Source organism: Pogoniulus pusillus, chromosome 21 (genome assembly GCF_015220805.1).
Source record: "Pogoniulus pusillus isolate bPogPus1 chromosome 21, bPogPus1.pri, whole genome shotgun sequence".
Lineage (NCBI taxonomy): Eukaryota > Metazoa > Chordata > Aves > Piciformes > Lybiidae > Pogoniulus > Pogoniulus pusillus.
Genome location: NC_087284.1, coordinates 19,650,515 through 19,669,800, shown reverse-complemented (window position 1 = coordinate 19,669,800; position 19,286 = coordinate 19,650,515). Strand labels below are relative to the sequence as shown.

At 48.8% G+C, this 19,286-nt stretch overlaps 1 protein-coding gene across 1 annotated transcript in view; it reads right to left on the bottom strand.

The window, feature by feature from the left end:
• BMP6 (bone morphogenetic protein 6) overlaps positions 1 to 18,513 on the bottom strand; it is a 101,985-nt gene extending 83,472 nt beyond the window's left edge. Inside the window, exon 1 of the mRNA XM_064161160.1 lies at positions 18,073 to 18,513. Coding sequence (XP_064017230.1) covers positions 18,073 to 18,505 — 433 coding nt within the window. The 5' untranslated portion in view covers positions 18,506 to 18,513. The remainder of the gene's footprint in view (positions 1 to 18,072) is intronic.
• Between the last annotated feature and the right edge of the window lie 773 nt (positions 18,514 to 19,286).

The window sequence follows — 19,286 nt, the reverse complement described above, 5'->3', positions numbered from 1 at the left end:
CCAGGGATGGCAACTCCATCTCCTCCCTGGGCAGTCCACTGCAGTGTCTGATTACCCTTTCCATGACGAAGTGCTCCCTAATATCCAACCTAAACCTCTCCTGGCACAGCTTCAGGCCATGCACTCGTTGTCTTGTCACAAATTGCCTAAGAAAAGAGTCCAACCCCACCTTACTACAACTTCCCTCCAGGTAGTTGTAGAGTGTGATAAGGTGCGAGTGTGTGTCCCACCCCCCTGTCCCCCAAGTCTCCTCCTCTCAGGCTGAATGACCCCAGCTCCCTCAGCCTCTCCTCATCAGACTTTCCCTCCAGCCCCCTCACCAGTCTCTTTGCTCTCCTTAGGACCTGCTCCAGCACCTCAGTATCCTTGCAGTGAAGGGCCCAGAACCGCACACAGTGCTGGAGGTGATGCCTCACCAGTGCTGAGTACAGGGGCAGGATTACATTCCTGGTGCTGCTGGCCACACTGTTCCCGATACAAGCCAAGATGCCACTGGCCTCCTGTGCCACCTGGGCACACTGCTGGCTCGTGTTCAGCCACTTGTCAAACAGCACTCCCAGGCTGCTCTCTGCCAGGCTGCTCTCCAGCCACTCATCCCCCAAGCTCTAGTCCTGCATGGGGTTGTTGTAGTCCAGGTGTAGGACCCTGCCCTTGGCCTTGTTAAACCTCACACCGTTGGCCTCAGTCCTTTGACCCAGCCTGTCTGGGTCCTCTGAAGTGTCTTCCTACCTTCCAGCAGATCAACACTCCCCCCACCTTGGTGTAACCCATGAATTTACTAACAGTAGACTCAATCCCCTCATCCAAGTCATTAATAAAGACATTGAATAGAACTGAGCCCAGTACTGATGCCTGGGGGACACCACTGGTTACTGGACACCACTTGGATGCTGCACCATTGACAACCATTCTCTGTGCCCAGTTATCCAGCTAGTTTTTAACCCAGCAAAGGGTGCACCTGCCCAAGCCATGTGCTGCCAGCTTTTCCAGGAGGATGCTGTGGGAGACTGTCAAAGCCTTTGCTGAAGTCTAGGTTTCACACTTTGCTTTGTGCAACAAAGCCTCTCTTTCCCTGACAAGTTCAGATCATAGAATGAGTTGGGTTGGAAGGGAGTTTAAAGGTTATGTAGTCCAAGCCCCTTGCAGTAAGCAGAGACAGTCTCAACTAGATCAGGCTGCTCAAAGGCCTATCAAGCCTGACCTTGAATGTCCCCAGGGATGGGGGCAACTACCATCTGCCTGAGCAACCTGTTCTGGTGCTCCACCACCCTCACAGTAAAGACATTCTTCCTGATGTCCAACCCACACCTACCTTTCTCTAGTTTAAAACCATTGCCCTTTGTCCTAATGCCACATGCCTTTGTAAAAGGTTGCTCTCCAGCTTTCTTGCAGTCCCAGTTCACGTACTGGAGGGTTACTATAAGGTCTCCTCAGTGCCTTCTCTTCTCCAGGCTAAACAGCCCCAACTCCCTCAGCCTGCCTTCCTAGAAGAGGTGCTCCAGTCCCCCAGATATTTTTGTCCTCTGGACACTCTCCATTAGGTCCATGTCTTTCCAGTGTTGAGGGCCCCAAAGCTGAATACATCACTCCAGGTGAAGTCTCACCAGAGCAGAATGGCAGAATCACCTCTCTCCATGGGCTGGCCACACTTCTTTTGACGCAGCCCAGGATGTGATCAGCCTTTTGGGATGCAAGTGCACTCTGTTGGCTCATATCCACCTTTTTTGTCCACCAGTACCCTCAAATCCTTCTCCACAGGTCTGCTCTCTATCAGACTATCCCCCAGCCTGTATTCATAATGGGCTTGTCCTGACCCAGGTGCAGGACCTCGCACTTGGCCTCGTTGAACCTTGAAGCACAAGGTTCACCTGGGCCCACTTCTCCAGCTAGTCCAGGTCAATAATAGCAGTGATGATGTTCTGACATCACAAGATGCATGCAGAGCCCTGTCAAAGTAATATATTGCAGTTTGCTATGTAATTATGTTATGTTTGAGCAGAGGCTTGGAAAACTTACTATAATCATCAGCGGAACACTGAATGTTTTGATTGTCAGACAGGTTGTATATGATGCAAATATATGACTCAGAAATTATTTCACATAAACATTTTTGGTAACAGTAATCTGACTCATAACTTCCAACATATAAAATAACAAGCTGCACAAAACATCTGCGTGCTCTCCCAGCAACCCCAGCAGCCTTGCAAGCACACAGAGACCAGAGGGTCCCGACTCTAAGGACCCAAAGCTGAGAGGTGACAAAATCAACCTTCCCAAAAAGAGTCAAAGCAGGAGTGAAAAATGTTCTTGTTCCCACTGGGGATCCCTGCTGAAGAGCTGGGATAGTTTATGCCACCTGATAGCCTGCCCTTGGGCACTGCTTGGTTTAGGTTCACATTTAACAGAGGGAACATGGGAAGGTTTGTTGTTATTCCACCCTGAAGCTTCACCACGTCTCCACTCTGACACAATGTGCAATTTTCCTTCTATTCACTCTCTCATTCATTAGAAGATGGACAGCTTCTTTTAGAGCCCCTTTCTCAAGAGAAATGTGCAGTCTTGAGTGACAAGGAGGATTTACCGTCTGTTATTTCAGAGGAGGCTTGCCATGTTTATTCTGGAAAGTGCCATGAATTAATGAACTATCTCTTCAAGGCTCAGTGACTCAGAGCTGCCAGCTCACTGCCTGCCAGAAGCAACAGACTGTTTTGGGACACCATAAAATTGTTTTTACTGAGACTAGCGATAGCAAAAGTATCAAGCAGGCCCAGTCCCAATAGCTCCCGAGATATAAAGGGCTCATTATACTGACTTCAGCCATTACACTGCATTCTATTTGGAGCTTCACAGAATCAGAGTGCTCTGGTTTGGAAGGGACCTTTAAAGGTCACCCAGGCCAACCCTTCTGCAGTCAGCAAGGACACCTGCAACCAGAGCAGGTTGCTCAAGAGCCCCAGCCAACCTGACCTGAAATGTCTCCATGAATGGGGCATCTACCACCTCTCTGGGCAACTTGGGCCAGTTTTCCACAACCCTCAGCACTAAAAAAATCTTGCTTTTCATCCACCAGTACCTTTGTTCCATCCATCACCCTCTAGTCTGTGCTGACATCACAGACTGCCCTGACTCAGGAGCAGGACCTTGCACTTAGCCTCACCTCTTCAGCTTGTCCAAGTTGATCTTGAGGGATCACTGCAGCACTCACCTTGGTGTGAGGGTGCACTTAATTCTACTGCCTTTATCATTAAAGAAGATACTAAACAACACTGGCCTCAGTACACGCTCCTGAGGGGCAACACTCACCACCAATCCCCATACAGACACTGAGCTGCTGACTTCCAGGTGTCTGCTCTGCTGTTCAGCCAGAGACCCAAGAGGAGGAGCAGCCTCTTGCAAGAGCTGTCACTTAGACTAAACAATACTCCAATGGACGTCTGGGGGATATTCATGTTCAGGTAGCACTCACAGAGATCAGGGATGTTACTGACACTGAGCTGTCTGCAGGCACTTCTGAGGAGCCACATCCCTAGCAGAATGTGGTAACAGAAGGTACACATAGCGCAACACAGATGAACAAGGTTCACAAGCAGGACAGATTAGCAGAGCAAGTGAGAATCTGTGGCCTCCAGCTGCTGCTGCAACCTGAAGATGGGTGGGTTTCTCTGAGTAAGATCCTGCTGTGGCCCTGTCAGGACGCAGAGTTTCATGGTTAGATTACAGGGCTGGAAGCAAGAATTTCAGAGACCTCATCACAGCCCTGGTCCAGCTATGCCCTCAGAAACCCAGCCTGGCCATTTTAAAAGGAAGCACAGCAGTGACTTATGTTTGTCAGAGCATGCTGTGAGAATGCAGCGCTTATGGAGTGTTTCTAGGTCCTGAGTAAGAGACAGAGCAGTATCCACGCTGCAGTACCTTCTGTGTTGTCCAGTAAGTAACAAGCACCACACACCTTGCAGAATGGAACAGTTTCTCCCACGGTACAATCACTAACGCATAAAAACTTGCACATGCAAGAAACTAGACTCCAGCATGTTAAACAAGGCAGTTTTCTCTCCAGCTTGCTTCCACAGCACAGCAAGCTGGAACCTCCTTAAATACGAGAACTCTTTTGTACATCTCCCTTTTTCTCTGCCTTTTTTGTTTTGTGGGTAAAAAAGAAAGATGAAACTGAAACGGCAAGCCAAAAGATTCACAACCACCAAAGCCTGCAGAACACACAGTGAATTTTGGCAGGACATGCATGTTTATCCTTTTCATATGCTGTTTAAATTATTTTTATAAACAAGTCATTATCTTGCATAGCCACTGCTTGATCCCTTTCATGTCAGAGATGTTTGATGTTATGATAATCAAGCAGAAGGGTCTGCATGCTTGAAACGCAGTCTCAAGATGATGGTTTGTGGGCAACAGAGACTGCTGCTTTGCTAAAATGAAGGGTTTCTTCCCTCAGCTTTCTTGTTTAAGTTGAGCTTCTGGCATTGAGTGCACCCTCAGCAAGTTTGCTGACAACACCAAGCTGGGTGGTGCAGCTGACATGCTGGAGGGCAGGGATGCCACCCAGGGATGCCATCCAGAGGGACCTTGGCAGGCTGGAGAGGTGGGCCCAGGACAACTCGAAGTTCAACAAGACCAAGTGCAAGGTCCTGCATCTGGACCAGGTCAATCCCAAGCACCAATATAGGCTGGGCAGTGACTGGCTTCAGAGCAGCCCTGAAGAAAGTGACTCAGGGGGTGCTGGTGGATGAGAAACTCAAGATAAGCCACCAGTGTGTACTTGCAGCCCACAAAGCCAATCCTATCCTGGGCTGCACAAAGAGAATCATGGCCAGCAGGTCAAGGGAGGCAATTCTCTTTCTCCACTCCACTCTAGTGAGACCTCACATGGAGTACTGTGCCCAGTTCTGGAGCCACTAATACAAAAAAAATATGGATGCTCTGGATGTGTCCAGAGAAAGGCCACAAGGATGCTCAAAGGGCTGGAGCACCTCTCCTATGGAGACAGACAGAGAGCTGCACTTGTTCAGCACAGAGAGGAGAAGGCTCTGAGGAGACCTTATTGTGGCCTTCCAGTATCTTAAGGGGGGCTAACAAAAAAGCTGGTGAGGGATATTTTAGGGTATCAGGTAGGGATACAACTAGGGGGAAAGAAGCAAAACCAGAAGTGTGTAGATTCAGATTGGATGTTAAGAACCTCTTCACCATAAGGGCAGTGAGACACTGGAACAGGCTGCCCAAGGAGGTGGTGGAAGCCCCATTCCTGGCAGTTTTTAAGGCCAGGCTGGATGGGGCTCTGAGCAACCTGATCTAATGTGAGGGAGGTGGAACTGGATGATGTTTGAAATCCCTCTCAACGCTGACAATGCCGAGTCTGTGATTCTGTCCATGCAGGTGAAATCTGTGTTTCTATCCAAGTACCTGTTTTCCACCATCTTTGGGTTTTTTAACTATGCTCCTTCTGTTTGCAACAAAACCACACACACAGGACAAGGCTTATGAAGAAGCCTCTCACTACTTGTATGCAAAAGTGTTGAGGAACTAGGCTTAGCATAATGAAAAATAGACATGGGTATAAGTAGAAGCCTTTAAGGCCTCTTCCCACCCTAAGAAGTGTGTTTAACTGTGCCAACTAGACCATGTCTGGGCTGAGAATAAGAAGCCCATGTTAAGTGAAAGACAAAATGCTTCCTCCTTTTCTCCTACAGAGCACTTGGTGAGTAAAAACTGATGTTTTGACCTCTGCTTACCTGGATTCAGCCAGAGAGAGCTTGTGCCTCTGCTACACGAGGAATTAAAGCTCAAACCACTTACCTACTCCTCAATACAGAGCCTTAACTCAAATACTTTTAACATGGTTTGAAGACCATGGAAGCTAGACTGCAGTAAGTGTTCACAGATTCACCAAACAGTTTGAGTTGGAAGGAACCTTTAAAGGTTCAACACCTCTGCAGTCAGCAAGGACATCTTCAACTAGATCAGGCTGCTGAGAGCCCCTTCCAACCTGGCCTGGGACGTTTTCAGGCATGGGGAACCTCTCTGGATAAGCTATTTCAAGCAACTTTTATTGCACAGTGCACAATGCCCGAGACAGACAAGTCTTTTACACCTTCTGCATGCTTGTTACAGGTCAACATTTTTCCAACTCACCTGGACATTATTCCTAGTAAGAGGGATGGGACTAAACTCCCTACAGCTTTATTCTCCTGAGGGATTTCTCTCTTTGGATAGCTCAAGAGACACACCAGGCTGCAAGAAGGCACCTCTGTTTCACACCAAAACTGAAGACCCTTTCCTTCCTCTTGGTTTGCAGAACCGAGAGTCACAGACTGGTGGGGATTGGAAGGGATCTGAAGATCATCTACTCTACCCCACCCTGCTAGAGCAGATCACCTGCAGTAAACCACATGGGAGCACCTGCAGGTGGGTTTTGAATGCCCTCAAGCTCTAATCTGGTCTCCCTTTTGAAGTGCTGGTGTCAAGTGCCTGTGCTTCAACAGACATTATGTCACCCCTTAGCCCTTGTACAAACAGTGTCTAATACCTCAACTGCCTATGCCACATGGACACGATGCAGTAAGTGACAAGATAAGAATACTGCAGCTGCAGGACTGCTCTCACCACAAACATTTGTGTGCATGCTTTAAACATGACATGCTTTACAGCCTGGACTTGATAAAAGCAGTTCTGGCTCTCCATTTGCCACCAGTAAGGTTTTGGGTTAAGCAAATATATCTTCTCTAAATGGGGGGGTTCAAATAGCCTCTCATGCTGCAAACAAGCACCAAAACACAGGGAATGACACATCTTTGGAACACAGTTTGAGAAATGCTTTCTCCTTTATTATCAGGAATTTTGACTTCAGGACAAGTGCAAACAGTGTCCTGATGAATTTGTACAGCTATTCAAGCCACAAAGTACATCTGCACACTAAAGATATTTCAAACACTGTGCTTCTGTGTTCGTTTTCTTTCCCCTTTTTATTTTATACACTGATATTTGACTGATGAATATTCCAAGTTCTTATGGAGACAGCTGTTCTAAATTCTGGTGCATTCGTGCAAAACATCAGCTGATATCATTGGATATTTTTAAGGGGAAAGTTCACAGGAGAACAGTTATGTATTCTTGTGATTAACACCACATTGGATCAAAACAGTCATGTCTAGCTCTCTGAAAACACAACTACTGTTTTAGTTAGCAGAACACTTCAGCCCTGTCTGTATTATCCTTTTTTTTGCCAAAAATTCCCACTGTTGCCACCACTGATTCAATCCTGTCATCGTGCCACAACGAACACTGCAGCATGAAAGGGGAAGAGATGCAGGCAGCGCCGCCAAAATCTCTGTGCCCTTAACAGCAAAGTAAAAAATCTCATGCACCACCAAAAAAAAACCCACCCAACACCCCAAACCAATGAAAAACTCCTTCAATATCTGGCCAATCTTGCAAGGTGATTCCTTGGTCTGAAAGCTTAAGCAGCTAGAAGTTCAGGCCCTGATCCACAGCAAGTTTTAGGAATGAAAGTCCGACACCACGTGTAAGACACTCCTGCAATCCCACAGGAGCTCACTTGCTTCCATTAAGCTTTCTTCTCCTTCAGTGACCCTGGGGCAGCTGCAGCCTTGAGCCTTTCCCAAAGTTACTGCTCCAGGTGAAAAGCAAGAGGGCTCCCCAGGGAGTGAGCATTTCTTTGGGGTGCTATTATCACAGTCTCACAGTATCACCAAGGTTGGAAGAGACCTCACAGATCATCAAGTCCAACCCTTTACCACAGGGCTCAAAGCCAGACCATGGCACCAAGTGCCACGTCCAATCCTGCCTTGAACAGCTCCAGGGACGGCGACTCCACCACCTCCCCGGGCAGCCCATTCCAGTGTCCAATGACTCTCTCAGGGAAGAACTTTCTCCTCACCTCCAGCCTAAATTTCCCCTGGCACAGCCTGAGGCTGTGTCCTCTCATTCTGGTGCTGGCCACCTGAGAGAAGAGAGCAACCTCCTCCTGGCCACAACCACCCTTCAGGTAGTTGTAGACAGCAATAAGGTCTGCCCTGAGCCTCCTCTTCTCCAGGCTAACCAATCCCAGCTCCCTCAGCCTCTCCTCGTAGGGCTGTGCTCAAGGCCTCTCCCCAGCCTCGTTGCCCTTCTCTGGACACGCTCAAGCATCTCAATGTCCCTCCTAAACTGGGGGGCCCAGAACTGAACACAGCACTCAAGGTGTGGTCTAACCAGTGCAGAGTACAGGGGCAGAATGACCTCCCTGCTCCTGCTGACCACACCATTCCTGATGCAGGCCAGGATGCCACTGGCTCTCTTGGCCACCTGGGCACACTGCTGGCTCATGTTCAGGTGGGTATCAATCAGCACCCCCAGATCCCTCTCTGTCTGGCTGCTCTCCAGGCACACCGACCCCAGCCTGTATCTCTGCATGGGGTTGTTGTGGCCAAAGTGCAGCACCCTGCACTTGGAGCTATTGAACCCCATCCCATTGGACTCTGCCCATCTGTCCAGGCGGTCAAGGTCCTGCTGCAGAGCCCTTCTGCCCTCCAACCCAGACACATCTCTGAGCCTCCTCTTCTCTAGGCTAAAGAGCCCCAGCTCCCTCAGCCTTTCCTCGTAAGGGAGATGTTCCTCTCATGCAGTCCCCCGTCCTTCTTGAATGCAGGGGCCCAGAAATAGATACAATATTCCAGCTGTGACCTCTTCAGGGCAGAGTAGAGGGGGAGGAGAACCTCCCTCGACCTACTAACCACACGATTCTAATACATCTAGGATGCCATTGGCCCTCCTGGCCACAAGGGCACATTGCTGGCTCATGGTCATCCTTCTGTGCCATCGGGACTCTCCAGTGCCCTTTCCACTATGCTGCTCTCCAAGAGATCAGCCCCAACCTATAGCGGTCCCTGGGGCTGTTCTTTCCCAGATGCAAGACTCTGCACTTGCCCTTGGTGTATTTCCTCACATTTCTCCCTGCCCAACTCTCCAGCCTGTCCAGGAGTTGCTGAATGGCAGCACAGCCTCCAGGTGTGTCAGCCACTCCTCCCAGCTTTGTGGCACCCACAAACTTGCTGACAGTGCACAGTTCCTAATGCAGGTCACTGATGAATACCTTGAATACTCCTGGTCCCAGTACCTACCTCTGAGGAACTCCACTACATACAGACATCCAACTGTCCCATTGCCCTCAACAACTTTCCTTCAATCAGTTCTCAATCCAGCTCAATATCCAATTGCCCAGACCACACTTCCACAGCATCCTCACAGCTAAACTGAAAGAGATGTGTCAAATGCTTTCCTGAGATCAAGAGAAGCCACATCCACTGCACTACCATAATCTATACATCTGGTTAAGCCCTCATAAAAGGACATCAGGTTAAACGTAACTTCCCCTTGGTAAAACCACATTGACTGCTCCCAGTGGCCCCCTTGTCCTTGATATGCCTACAGACAGCACCAAGGATAAGTTGCTCCATCACCTCTCCACAGACAGAGGTGAGACTGACCAGTCTATAGTTACCCAGGTCCTCCTTCTTGCTCTTTTTAGAAGAGTGGAGTGACATTTGCTTTCTTCCAGTTCTCAGGCATGTCTCCTGTTCCCCACAGCTTAGCAAAGACAATTGAGAGTATGGAGAGCAGCCCAGCAACCACTTCCACCAGCTCCCTCAGCACCCACTGGCGCATACCATCATGGCCTGTGGATTTATGGATGCCCAGACTGCTCAACTGATCCCTAGACCCCTTAACTGACCACTAAACCAGATTTCAGAGCCCCACCCAACATGACTTTGAACACGTCAAAGGATGCGACATCCACAGCTTCTCCAGGTAATCTGTTCCAGTGTCTCACCACTCTCATTGGAAAAATTCCTTCCTTATAGCCAACCTAACTTACTCTCTTTCACTTTAAAGCCATTGCCCCATCAAAGAGAGAACTTATATGTGATCCAGCACCAGCCTCCAAGAATCAGGTACACAGAAGACTTCCTGGTCCATAACCTCAGCCTCCCACCCTCTGGGGTTTGATGGCTGCTAAAATAAATGGGAATTTCTCAACTGTGACCCATTTTCCCAAACAGTGTTTCACAGAATCACAGAACTTTAGGGGTTGGAAGAGACCTCAAAAGGTCATCTAGTTCAACCACTGCCCTTCACAGAGAAATGCTGAATGATTAGCAGGTGCACTGGACTTACCAGTCTCGCTGTGCATCTGCCAGGATGCAGCAGAAACACACGATGGGACTGTTTACGTGCCAAGTTCCTCCTATCTTCCACTAACCCCACAAAAGCTAGCAATGAGGCAAGACAGCCTACAAAAGAACCATGCCTCTGTGGCATGGAACATCTAAACACCACCTTCCTTCCTTCCTTCCTCCTAAATCACAAACACCACTTACAAGTTTACATTTACAGCTCTGAGACAGTGCATCACTGGGGGTTAGATCCATCACGGATCTACAGCTCCGTGGTGGAGGTAAGGAAAGAAATCCTTCCTTGCAGGAGATAAGCACAAGACACCCAGGACTGAGCTGTGTGCTGGTGTGAACACTGGTAATTGGAATACTTCCATGAGAAAGAATAGATTATGGGTTGGGAAAAGAAAGCAATGGAGATGTCTACTTCACTCATAGGTGTGCTAGGATGTATAAAAGCAAGGACACAAATGCAGGTAAGACAATGTGAACACTGGTAATTGGAATATTTCCATGAGAAAGAATAGATTATGGGTTGTGAAAGGAACATAGGTGTGCTAGGATGTATAAAAGCAAGGACACAAACACAGGTAAGACAATGGGAACACTGGTAATTGGAATATTTCCATGAGAAAGAATAGATTATGGGTTGTGAAAGGAACATAGGTGTGCTAGGATGTATAAAAGCAAGGACACAAACACAGGTAAGACAATGGGAACACTGGTAATTGGAATATTTCCATGAGAAAGAATAGATTATGGGTTGTGAAAGGAACATAGGTGTGCTAGGATGTATAAAAGCAAGGACACAAACACAGGTAAGACAATGGGAACACTGGTAATTGGAATATTTCCATGAGAAAGAATAGATTATGGGTTGTGAAAGGAACATAGGTGTGCTAGGATGTATAAAAGCAAGGACACAAACACAGGTAAGACAATGTGTCTGATGACTCCATCCGCCAGCATCTGTGTCTTCTCCCTGGGCTTCTGTCATTCTGCTTGGATCTGTGTAACCCAACTAATCATCCTGCTTCTAACCCCCCTTGCCGACCCTTCCAACTCACCTTGCACGCAAGGCAGCTTCTGGGATAAGGTAGGGGGTGGAAAGAAGGTGGAAGGGTGGCTGGGAGCTGCTCCTGGGGACTCTGGTTTCTGGGAGAGGTATTGTGTTTCTGTATGACTTTTAACTCGTATATTTCTGTATACAGCTGTAAATATTTGTAATGTGTTGTAAATATCTGCTTGTATGTTGTGCTAAGCTGTGACTATAAAGCATCTTTCCTCAACCTCCAGCCAGCTGAATCCAGTTTGGGTGAATTCATGGTGGGAGGGGGCAGGTAACTCCCAAACCACCACACCACCCAAGTGATTTTCTGAAGAAGCTGTGTTCAGCTGGAAGAAAAGCACCAAAAGAAAGCCTGTTTATAAGAAGTGGTTTACTTTCTGCTTTGTTTGAGGAAAACAGCTAATACTAGAAGCATTGCTTTTATTTTTACCACAAAATCCAAACAAACCAAGCCCACACCTGGATTTCTATTTCAAAATGCAACTTTTAAAAGTATTTACACATGAAGACTTTGACTGAAATCAGACAAGGATGATTTGGCAGTGCTTTTTCCTATTACAATCACTTACCATGGCTGTTGTAAGATTTCAGCATTTCACACAAAGTTAAGACTGTACCTCTTCAATCTCAGGAAAGCTTTCACAAACCAGAGAATTGTCCTGTTAGTACCACACAGTTTGGTTCCCAGCAGTTTAGTCCAGATGACACTTAGCCCTTGATAAACTGCCTACACGAACACGACCCTCCACTCATTTCAACAGTGCAGGTGTGGAACAGCAGCTTTGGGGAGCCCCATATTTTACAAGGCTCCTGGCCAAAGGCATAGGGATGACTGCAGCCCCTCAAATTCAGCATCTGGAGGATCTGAGAACTTCTGCAAGACCATTTGCCCTTCTCTAATCATGTCCTCAGGCAGCTGCACACTAGCAGGCAGCTTGCAAGCAACGACTGCTTCAAAAAGATGACATAAACAGGGACCCTGAGCTGCATCAGTTGCAGAGCAAATGCAAGGCTGCTCTCCAACAACTGGGATCTGTCTTGGCATCAAAGTCCAGCACACAAAGCTTGGCGCAAGTCAGCAACCTCATTCCCATCATCAGCTTCATGATTTCTAATAGTGGCCTGCTCTGGACACATGTGGAGGATGCTGCTCGCATGCCGAGAGCACAAGGCTGTATGCAGCCAGCTGGCAGCACAACCAGAACTGCGGCATCACACACTCAGTTATTCCCTGAGAGGAGATGTCTTGACCTTTACAACATGTGGCCAAGAGTATAAACAGATGGGATGACAGTATGACTGCTACAGTCCTGTCAATACAATCATGCAACATCCCTGATACATCTTGGTTGCCTCATTTCCTATCTCCTGACAGCAAGCCTGATACCAGGACAAAGACAGGTGGTCTGAAGGATCAGATCCTTCAGATGAGACAATCCACCTGCTTTCAAAATGCACATGAGGATGCTGAAGCTTCCCTCTTGTGAGAAGCCTTGTGGAGCAAAGGCATATTGCCTGTGCCTAAGTTTCTATGGATTCGTGCACTGTCATTCCTGGAAGGAAATCTGGTAAGTGACAGCTGACAAAAAGATGAAAAGCCTGTTTAGAAGACATCAAATGCATAAGTTGCTGCTTTATAGGGAAGGGGAGAGAGAGTATTTGTACAAGGAGCCCTACAATGACCTCTGTAGGGAGTAGCAGCTCCCTTGCACTGAATGGGAGCACCCTTGCCCCAGCAGGCACTTGTAAGTCTTGCAGGAAAGACAAGGACCATGGGAGGTTGTGGTATTCAAAGATAAAAAAGGCTTTTCACCATGATCTCAACTCAAATCATGCAGAAATGCTTCAAGGATGCCTGCAGGAATCCCCAGCAAACAGATGGGTTTCTCCTCATCCTTCTGCCTGAAGTCCCCCCAAGAGGCCTGTGGGTCTTGTGATAAAAGGGAAATGCCTCTCTCCTAATGTACAGAAACACAGCAAATCCAGGCTGGTAGTCTGCTGTAAGAAGGAAGGACACTGGGTAACCAGGTACCATACCCCAAAACCATTCTTTTTGCAGTTCTTATCTCTGAAGGATTTGATGGGTTCAGACTGCTCCTGCACAGCCATGCAGCTGCCAGCAGCCTGAGATTTGGGTGCCAGCAGAAACCCTCAAAGACTCCCATGTCAATTCTTGGTGGTTTTTTTGGGAAGCACGTGGCTTTTTTTCCCACTTGGCATAGATGCCAGAACAGGAAGGCACGAATGAGGACCAGAAAACTTTCTTCCCTGTTTTGACACAAGACTGCTCCACAGCACCTTGTGTTATACTAGAGTAATCCCAACCACACAGTAGCAAAGTCTTCAAGATTCTCATTTCTGGTGCTACACACAGCACATGCTGAAGACATTGGCCAGTCAAACAAGGGCTGGAGTGCAGGTTCCCTTCACATCAGCACCAATGAGCCAGAGGAGATCAGGGAGACTTCAGACCAACTTTAGTTCTGCAGTTTGGTTTGAATGGTGGTTTCTCTCTCCTTCTTTCCCTGGACTGAGGGAGAATGGGTTTGTTGAGAGGAACTTTATACAGTCTCTCAATAAAATAGTTCTGCCAGCAAAATATAGTGATGCTTGCCTGAGTTTAGCTGTCAATTCAGCATCACTTCCTCAGGGAGGATCCCCACATCAACCCCAGGGTGTCTTGTGAGGAGAAAGAGGTGATAACCCTATCTGTTCTTGGATGCATTTCTGTGCAAACTACCCTAAGTGATCCTGCCTTGGCAAGGAGGTTGGACTCAATCTCTGGAGGTGTCTTCAGACCTCTAATGTTCTGTGATTCTTTTCCCAACAAAACTATGTCAAGACATAGAACTACAGATTGTTTTGGGTTGGAAGGGAGATCTGAAGGTCAATGCTACATTTATATCAAGGCTGCCCCTACAAGAAGAGCTGAATAGTTTCACATGAACATCCACAGGCCCACAATGCTCCCTCCCAGCACCACAACCTTGCTATACAGCCATTCCCCTGGAACAGAAATCCCTGGCTGATAAATCCCATATAGATCCCAAATGCAGATGTTTCCATCTGTGATAGACATCCTGGCCTTTCTATATGGGAGATTAAAAGGCACTTTTTGGATGCCTCACCCTAGTGAAAACATCTGAAAGAGACAATGCTAGGATCACTTCCCCAAAGCAGAGATCAAGTACACCAAGGGTAGATGGTATTATCTGCCGAAGTATTTTTTGGCATCTAAACTGACAAATCAAAATTGTTAGCTAAATTATCTGAGCTAATTTGTATCTTAGACATGATTTTACTTCTAATGGGAACAGACACTTATTCCTACTCCCTGATGCTGGTCTCCAGGTCCTTCATAAAATACAGTACTAAGCATCTTCTGGAAAACATGAAGACTTGAAATTTTCTTACAGTCAGCCCCTTAGAGAATCATCACCCACATCCCACAATCTATACACCACCACGTAGGCAAGAGAAATCCTGGACTCAACACACAGAATCATAGAGCTGTTTTGGCTGGAAAAGGTCTTGAAAGTCATCCAGTCCAACCATTACCTAACTCTACCAAGCCTGCTGCTAAACCATGTCCCTCAACACCACACTCCATGCCCTTTTAAACACCTTCAGGGATGAGATTCAACCTCCTTCCTGGGACGTCTGCTCCGATGTTTTACAACATTTTAAGTGAAGAAGCTGCCTCTACTATCCAACCTACCCCCCACCTGGTGCAACTCCTACACTTTGAAAAGATGTTTCCTGTTGCTGCAAGACAACCACTCCCTGTGTCTGGAGAACCTCCACATCTCCCTGCCTCCCTCTATCCCTTTCCTTTTACAAGAAGATACCATTTCTCTTAGAGCCTGGGACAAGCCTGCACTGCTTGAATAATGTGACACCTCGATAAAGTCCATGAGCTTTGCAAGACTTCAACAAGGAGGGTTTGTACTCTGAGAAGAAATAGCAAAACCATATTGAAACGGGAAACTGCTGCATCCCCAGACTGAAGGACTACAAACATCCATCAGGAAGGGCTGGAGCACTGCATATCTAAAAGCAGTGACTATAAACTACTGTGTCTCTTTGGGCTGCAGGCTGGAAAATTAAATGCATGTTTAAAAGAACATCAACACCTGGACACCTTCAGGACAAAGAAGGACTTCACACAGCTGACTGACACAGCTTCTCAACACAACCAGAGGCACCATCAAATGTTCATCTGGCTCTCTGCTGTAGCAGAAGCAAAATCAGCACCTGAAGGTAGAACTCCACGGCCACCTGTGCTGACTTCACACCCACACAGCTGCACCTATCTTCAGGACAGCCTGCACCTGGTACCCTTGCATCATACAGCAAACTCCTGATCCTAAGAGAAAGGCAGGAGTCCCTCACATCTCTTTGGTAGCTGCCTCTTCAGTGCTGGAAAGGCAAGTCTTAAAGGTTAAACAAAAAGCTCTTCCAAGGATGAGTTAATCAACCTGAAGTTAATGCAGAAAATCTCAAATAAAACCATTCCAGAAGTATCTGCTCTGAAGGAGACTCCAGATGTGGATTTTCAGGATTGCTTGGCATAAATTCCACTGGAAGAATCAATGTTGTTTGAGCCAGGAAGTCTTCCCTTTCTGCTCTTATCCCACCATCTTTCACTATGTTTTTAGGTTGTATCTGATAACCTGCTTTGATAGATCTCAGGCTGCCTCTCTGCTATCACATCTTTGCTTTCCATACTGCAGCAGAACCTTGGGCTCCCTTTAGTGTTCTGCCATGAATTATTATTTAGTGGAAAGATCCCCAAAAATGCCTCACAGGTCAGAGGAGCTGCAGCGAACAGATGAACAGCTGCTCAGATTCAGCCCATCCATTTGCCAATACTCTGGGTAACAAACGATCACGTTAAATGACATTATGGTTTCTGACTCGGAACTTGGAAGTTGCTGAGAAACTTCTGCAGTTGATTCATACTTCCTGAGGCTCACAAGTAGCGTTTCAGTTGTGCTATTTTACTGCATTACGTGAGGAATTTTCCCTCTTGTTACATAAGTGTCTAGAACCAAATTATTAGAACTGATCTGAATCATACAAATGGGGCTTTTCAAAGAAACACATGCTCTCAGGTCTGCTGCCTAACACTTCTCTCCTAGTGCTTTATAAAACAGGCAGACAATACATTTGAAACAACACTTTTGTCCCTGAAATCAGCTCCTGTAAGAAGAGAGGCTCGTCCCAGTCTCCTGTAAGCACCTCTGAAATAAAACAGGCTGTGGGGATTGTCTACAGACAGCTACAGTCAACACCACACTTAAATCCACAGCTCCAGGTGTAGGTCCTCAAAGTCCTCAAGGCAAAGAAGAGAGAGTCAGCAGTATTCAAGAGGTTTGGAAGGGTGGAAGGGAAAGAGCACAAAAGCATCTGTCCTTTGGGATCCAAACATCTCAGAGCTCAAGCTAGACAGAGACCACATTGGCTTCAATGATGGACAACTCGAAGATGTCCCAGTCAAAAGCTCTGAGATGGTATCACCACTTAAATACTTCCAAGCCAATTTCAAATCAGAAAGCTGAGATCTTGAGAGGTTTACTGACAGTACAAAAAGCCTGTGGATCTCTGCACTGCTGTAGGAAGCTCAAGTCACCTCAATTTCACAGAGCTACAGAATCACAGAATCATTTTTGTTGGAAGAGACCTTTAAGATCATTAAGTCCAATGCAAACGAACCCTTCAACAGCCTTCTGCAGTACAAGTGGGGCACTTCTGACCTACTAGATGATTTTCATCCGGTGTAAAAATCACCCAGCTTCTGTTCTAAAGACATACACCATGGCATAAAGCTCCTGAATGCATTTACCAAGAGTGGGAGTTGACAGAAATTCTGCACTACAGCAGCAATATCACTACTTCAGATGAGGAAACACACAATAATCTGTATTTGTATTAAAACAAGACAAGCTCTTCACAGGTGTCCTTGTTCTGGCACATAGCACTAGTGAAAAGAGAGTTCCCAGCCAACTGGGCTTAAGACACTTGAGCTTCATAGGAATTCCCCTCCCCACCTTCTCCCCGAAAAAAAAGGGAACTGCAATTTGCCAGATGAAATATTTCCACTCTCCACATTTGGTTTAACCTCCTTACACTGTTTCCTTATAATTGCAGTGTCACATTGAGGGCTCCATCAAGTAAAAGCTTAACGACTGCCCCACTGAAATGCCCACCTCAAAGTACTTCGTACCAGGAATGTACTGACACAAGTATGACTTGGTTGACGAGCAGGCTGAGCTCTAACAGAACTTAGCTCAAGAGAGAACTTAGTTCGACCCTACAGAAAGCCACACAGTCATCACCGTAACTAGCTCAGATCCCCTCAGAAAAAGGAGATGGGGACACCCCGGAGCAGCATGGACGTTCTGAGCAGCACGGAACGTGCCTAGCAACATGCGATGTACCTTGCAGCCCGACTGGACCTGGCACACGGTGAACGCAACTTGCCGCCCCAGTTCTGCTGTCCAGGAACATGAACCAGGTGGGTTTAATCCTGAACAAGTTTGAGTGCTATCATCCTAACGAGGGCAAGATGACTATTAAAAATAGTAGTACCAGACCCGCTTCTTTTTTGTCCCACGTGAGTTTGCATTCTGTGGTGCACTCTTACACCGTTTGCGAGACGGATGGGACGTTCTGCCTTTCGCCAAAGCCAGACGGCTGAAATCCCAGCAGACCCCCGAGCCTGCCGCTCTCCCGGGGGACACACGACAGTGTCCGCTGCCTGTGCGGGCTCCGCACCCCCCACCCGACCCTACCCTGCTCCCCTTCCCGGGAACTCACCCAGGTTGACGAAGCTCATGACCATGTCGGCGTCGTTGAGGAAAGCGCTGTCCTGCGAGCTGGGCGGCTGCGGCGGCGGCAGCGAGGCAGGGGACGGCGAGCTCCGCTCCGCACCCGCGCTGCCCTCCGCGCCTTCGGCCAGGGCGTGGTAGAGATCCAGCATGAAGCGCGGCGCCGCCGTTAAGCGCCCCGCCGGCGGAGCCGCCGGTTCCCGCGGCAGCGGCCGAGGGCGGTGGGGTAACCCAAGCACCGAGAGGATCTCCCGCTGCATCTCCCGCTTCTCGTGCGACTTCAGCCGCCGGTAGAGGAAGCCCGAGGTAGCGGCGGCGGGCGGCGGCTCCCCGCCCTCGGCGGGCAGCGCGGGCTCGGCGGGGCGGCAGGCAGCGCTCAGTAGCGCCCAGCAGCAGCACAGCCAGGCCAGCCGCAGCGGCATGGCGTTCGGCCGGGCGGAGGCAGGAGAGCTCCCTGCTTCCCCCTCTCCCCGGGGGCTCCCCGCCACCCTCCAGCCCCGCTCCCCCGCGGAGGCTATCGCCTGGGCCGGCGGGGAACCGGCCAGGCCAGAGGGTCTCAGCGCTCGCCCCCGCCGCCGCGCATGGCCGCCCGCGGGGCACCGCGGGGCAAGGGCCGCCCCCACCCCCGCCGCCGCTCAGGTGCGGCGGGGCCCGGTTCGGCAGCTCAGTTGGCCATGCCCCTGCCCAGGGGTCGCCGCGAGGCTTGTCTGCGTGGGGAGGGGGGAGAAGAAGAAAGAGGAGGAAGAGCAGCAAAGTTTGCCTCTGCAGCTGCAGCCCCGGTCCCCGCGGGCTGGCCGGAGCGGGGCTGCTGGCGGCAAGGGCTAATCACCAGCGCGCCCGCCTCTCGGTGGGGCGGGCAGAGGCTCCTCCGGGGCGGGGAGCGGACCGAGGGCGCAGGTAGCTCAACCCTGCCAGGGCGGAGGGGTGGGAGCCGGTTGAGAAGTGGCAGTCCCGTCAGTTGTCAGCGGTTTGCTGCGATTAAAGCAGCGCTCCGCGAAGTAGCGACACTGGCTGACTGAGCCCTGCTGCTCTGCTGGCTTGGGTCTTGTCAGACGAAGGGTTTCGATCACCCCTCCTGCTCCCAGCCCTTGCATGATGTGGGTTATTTGTCTTCGAAGTGACAGCAGGTTTGGGTTGGAAGGGACCTTTCAGAGCCACCTAGTTCAACCCCGCTGCAACAAGCACGGGCGTTTTCAACGGCGC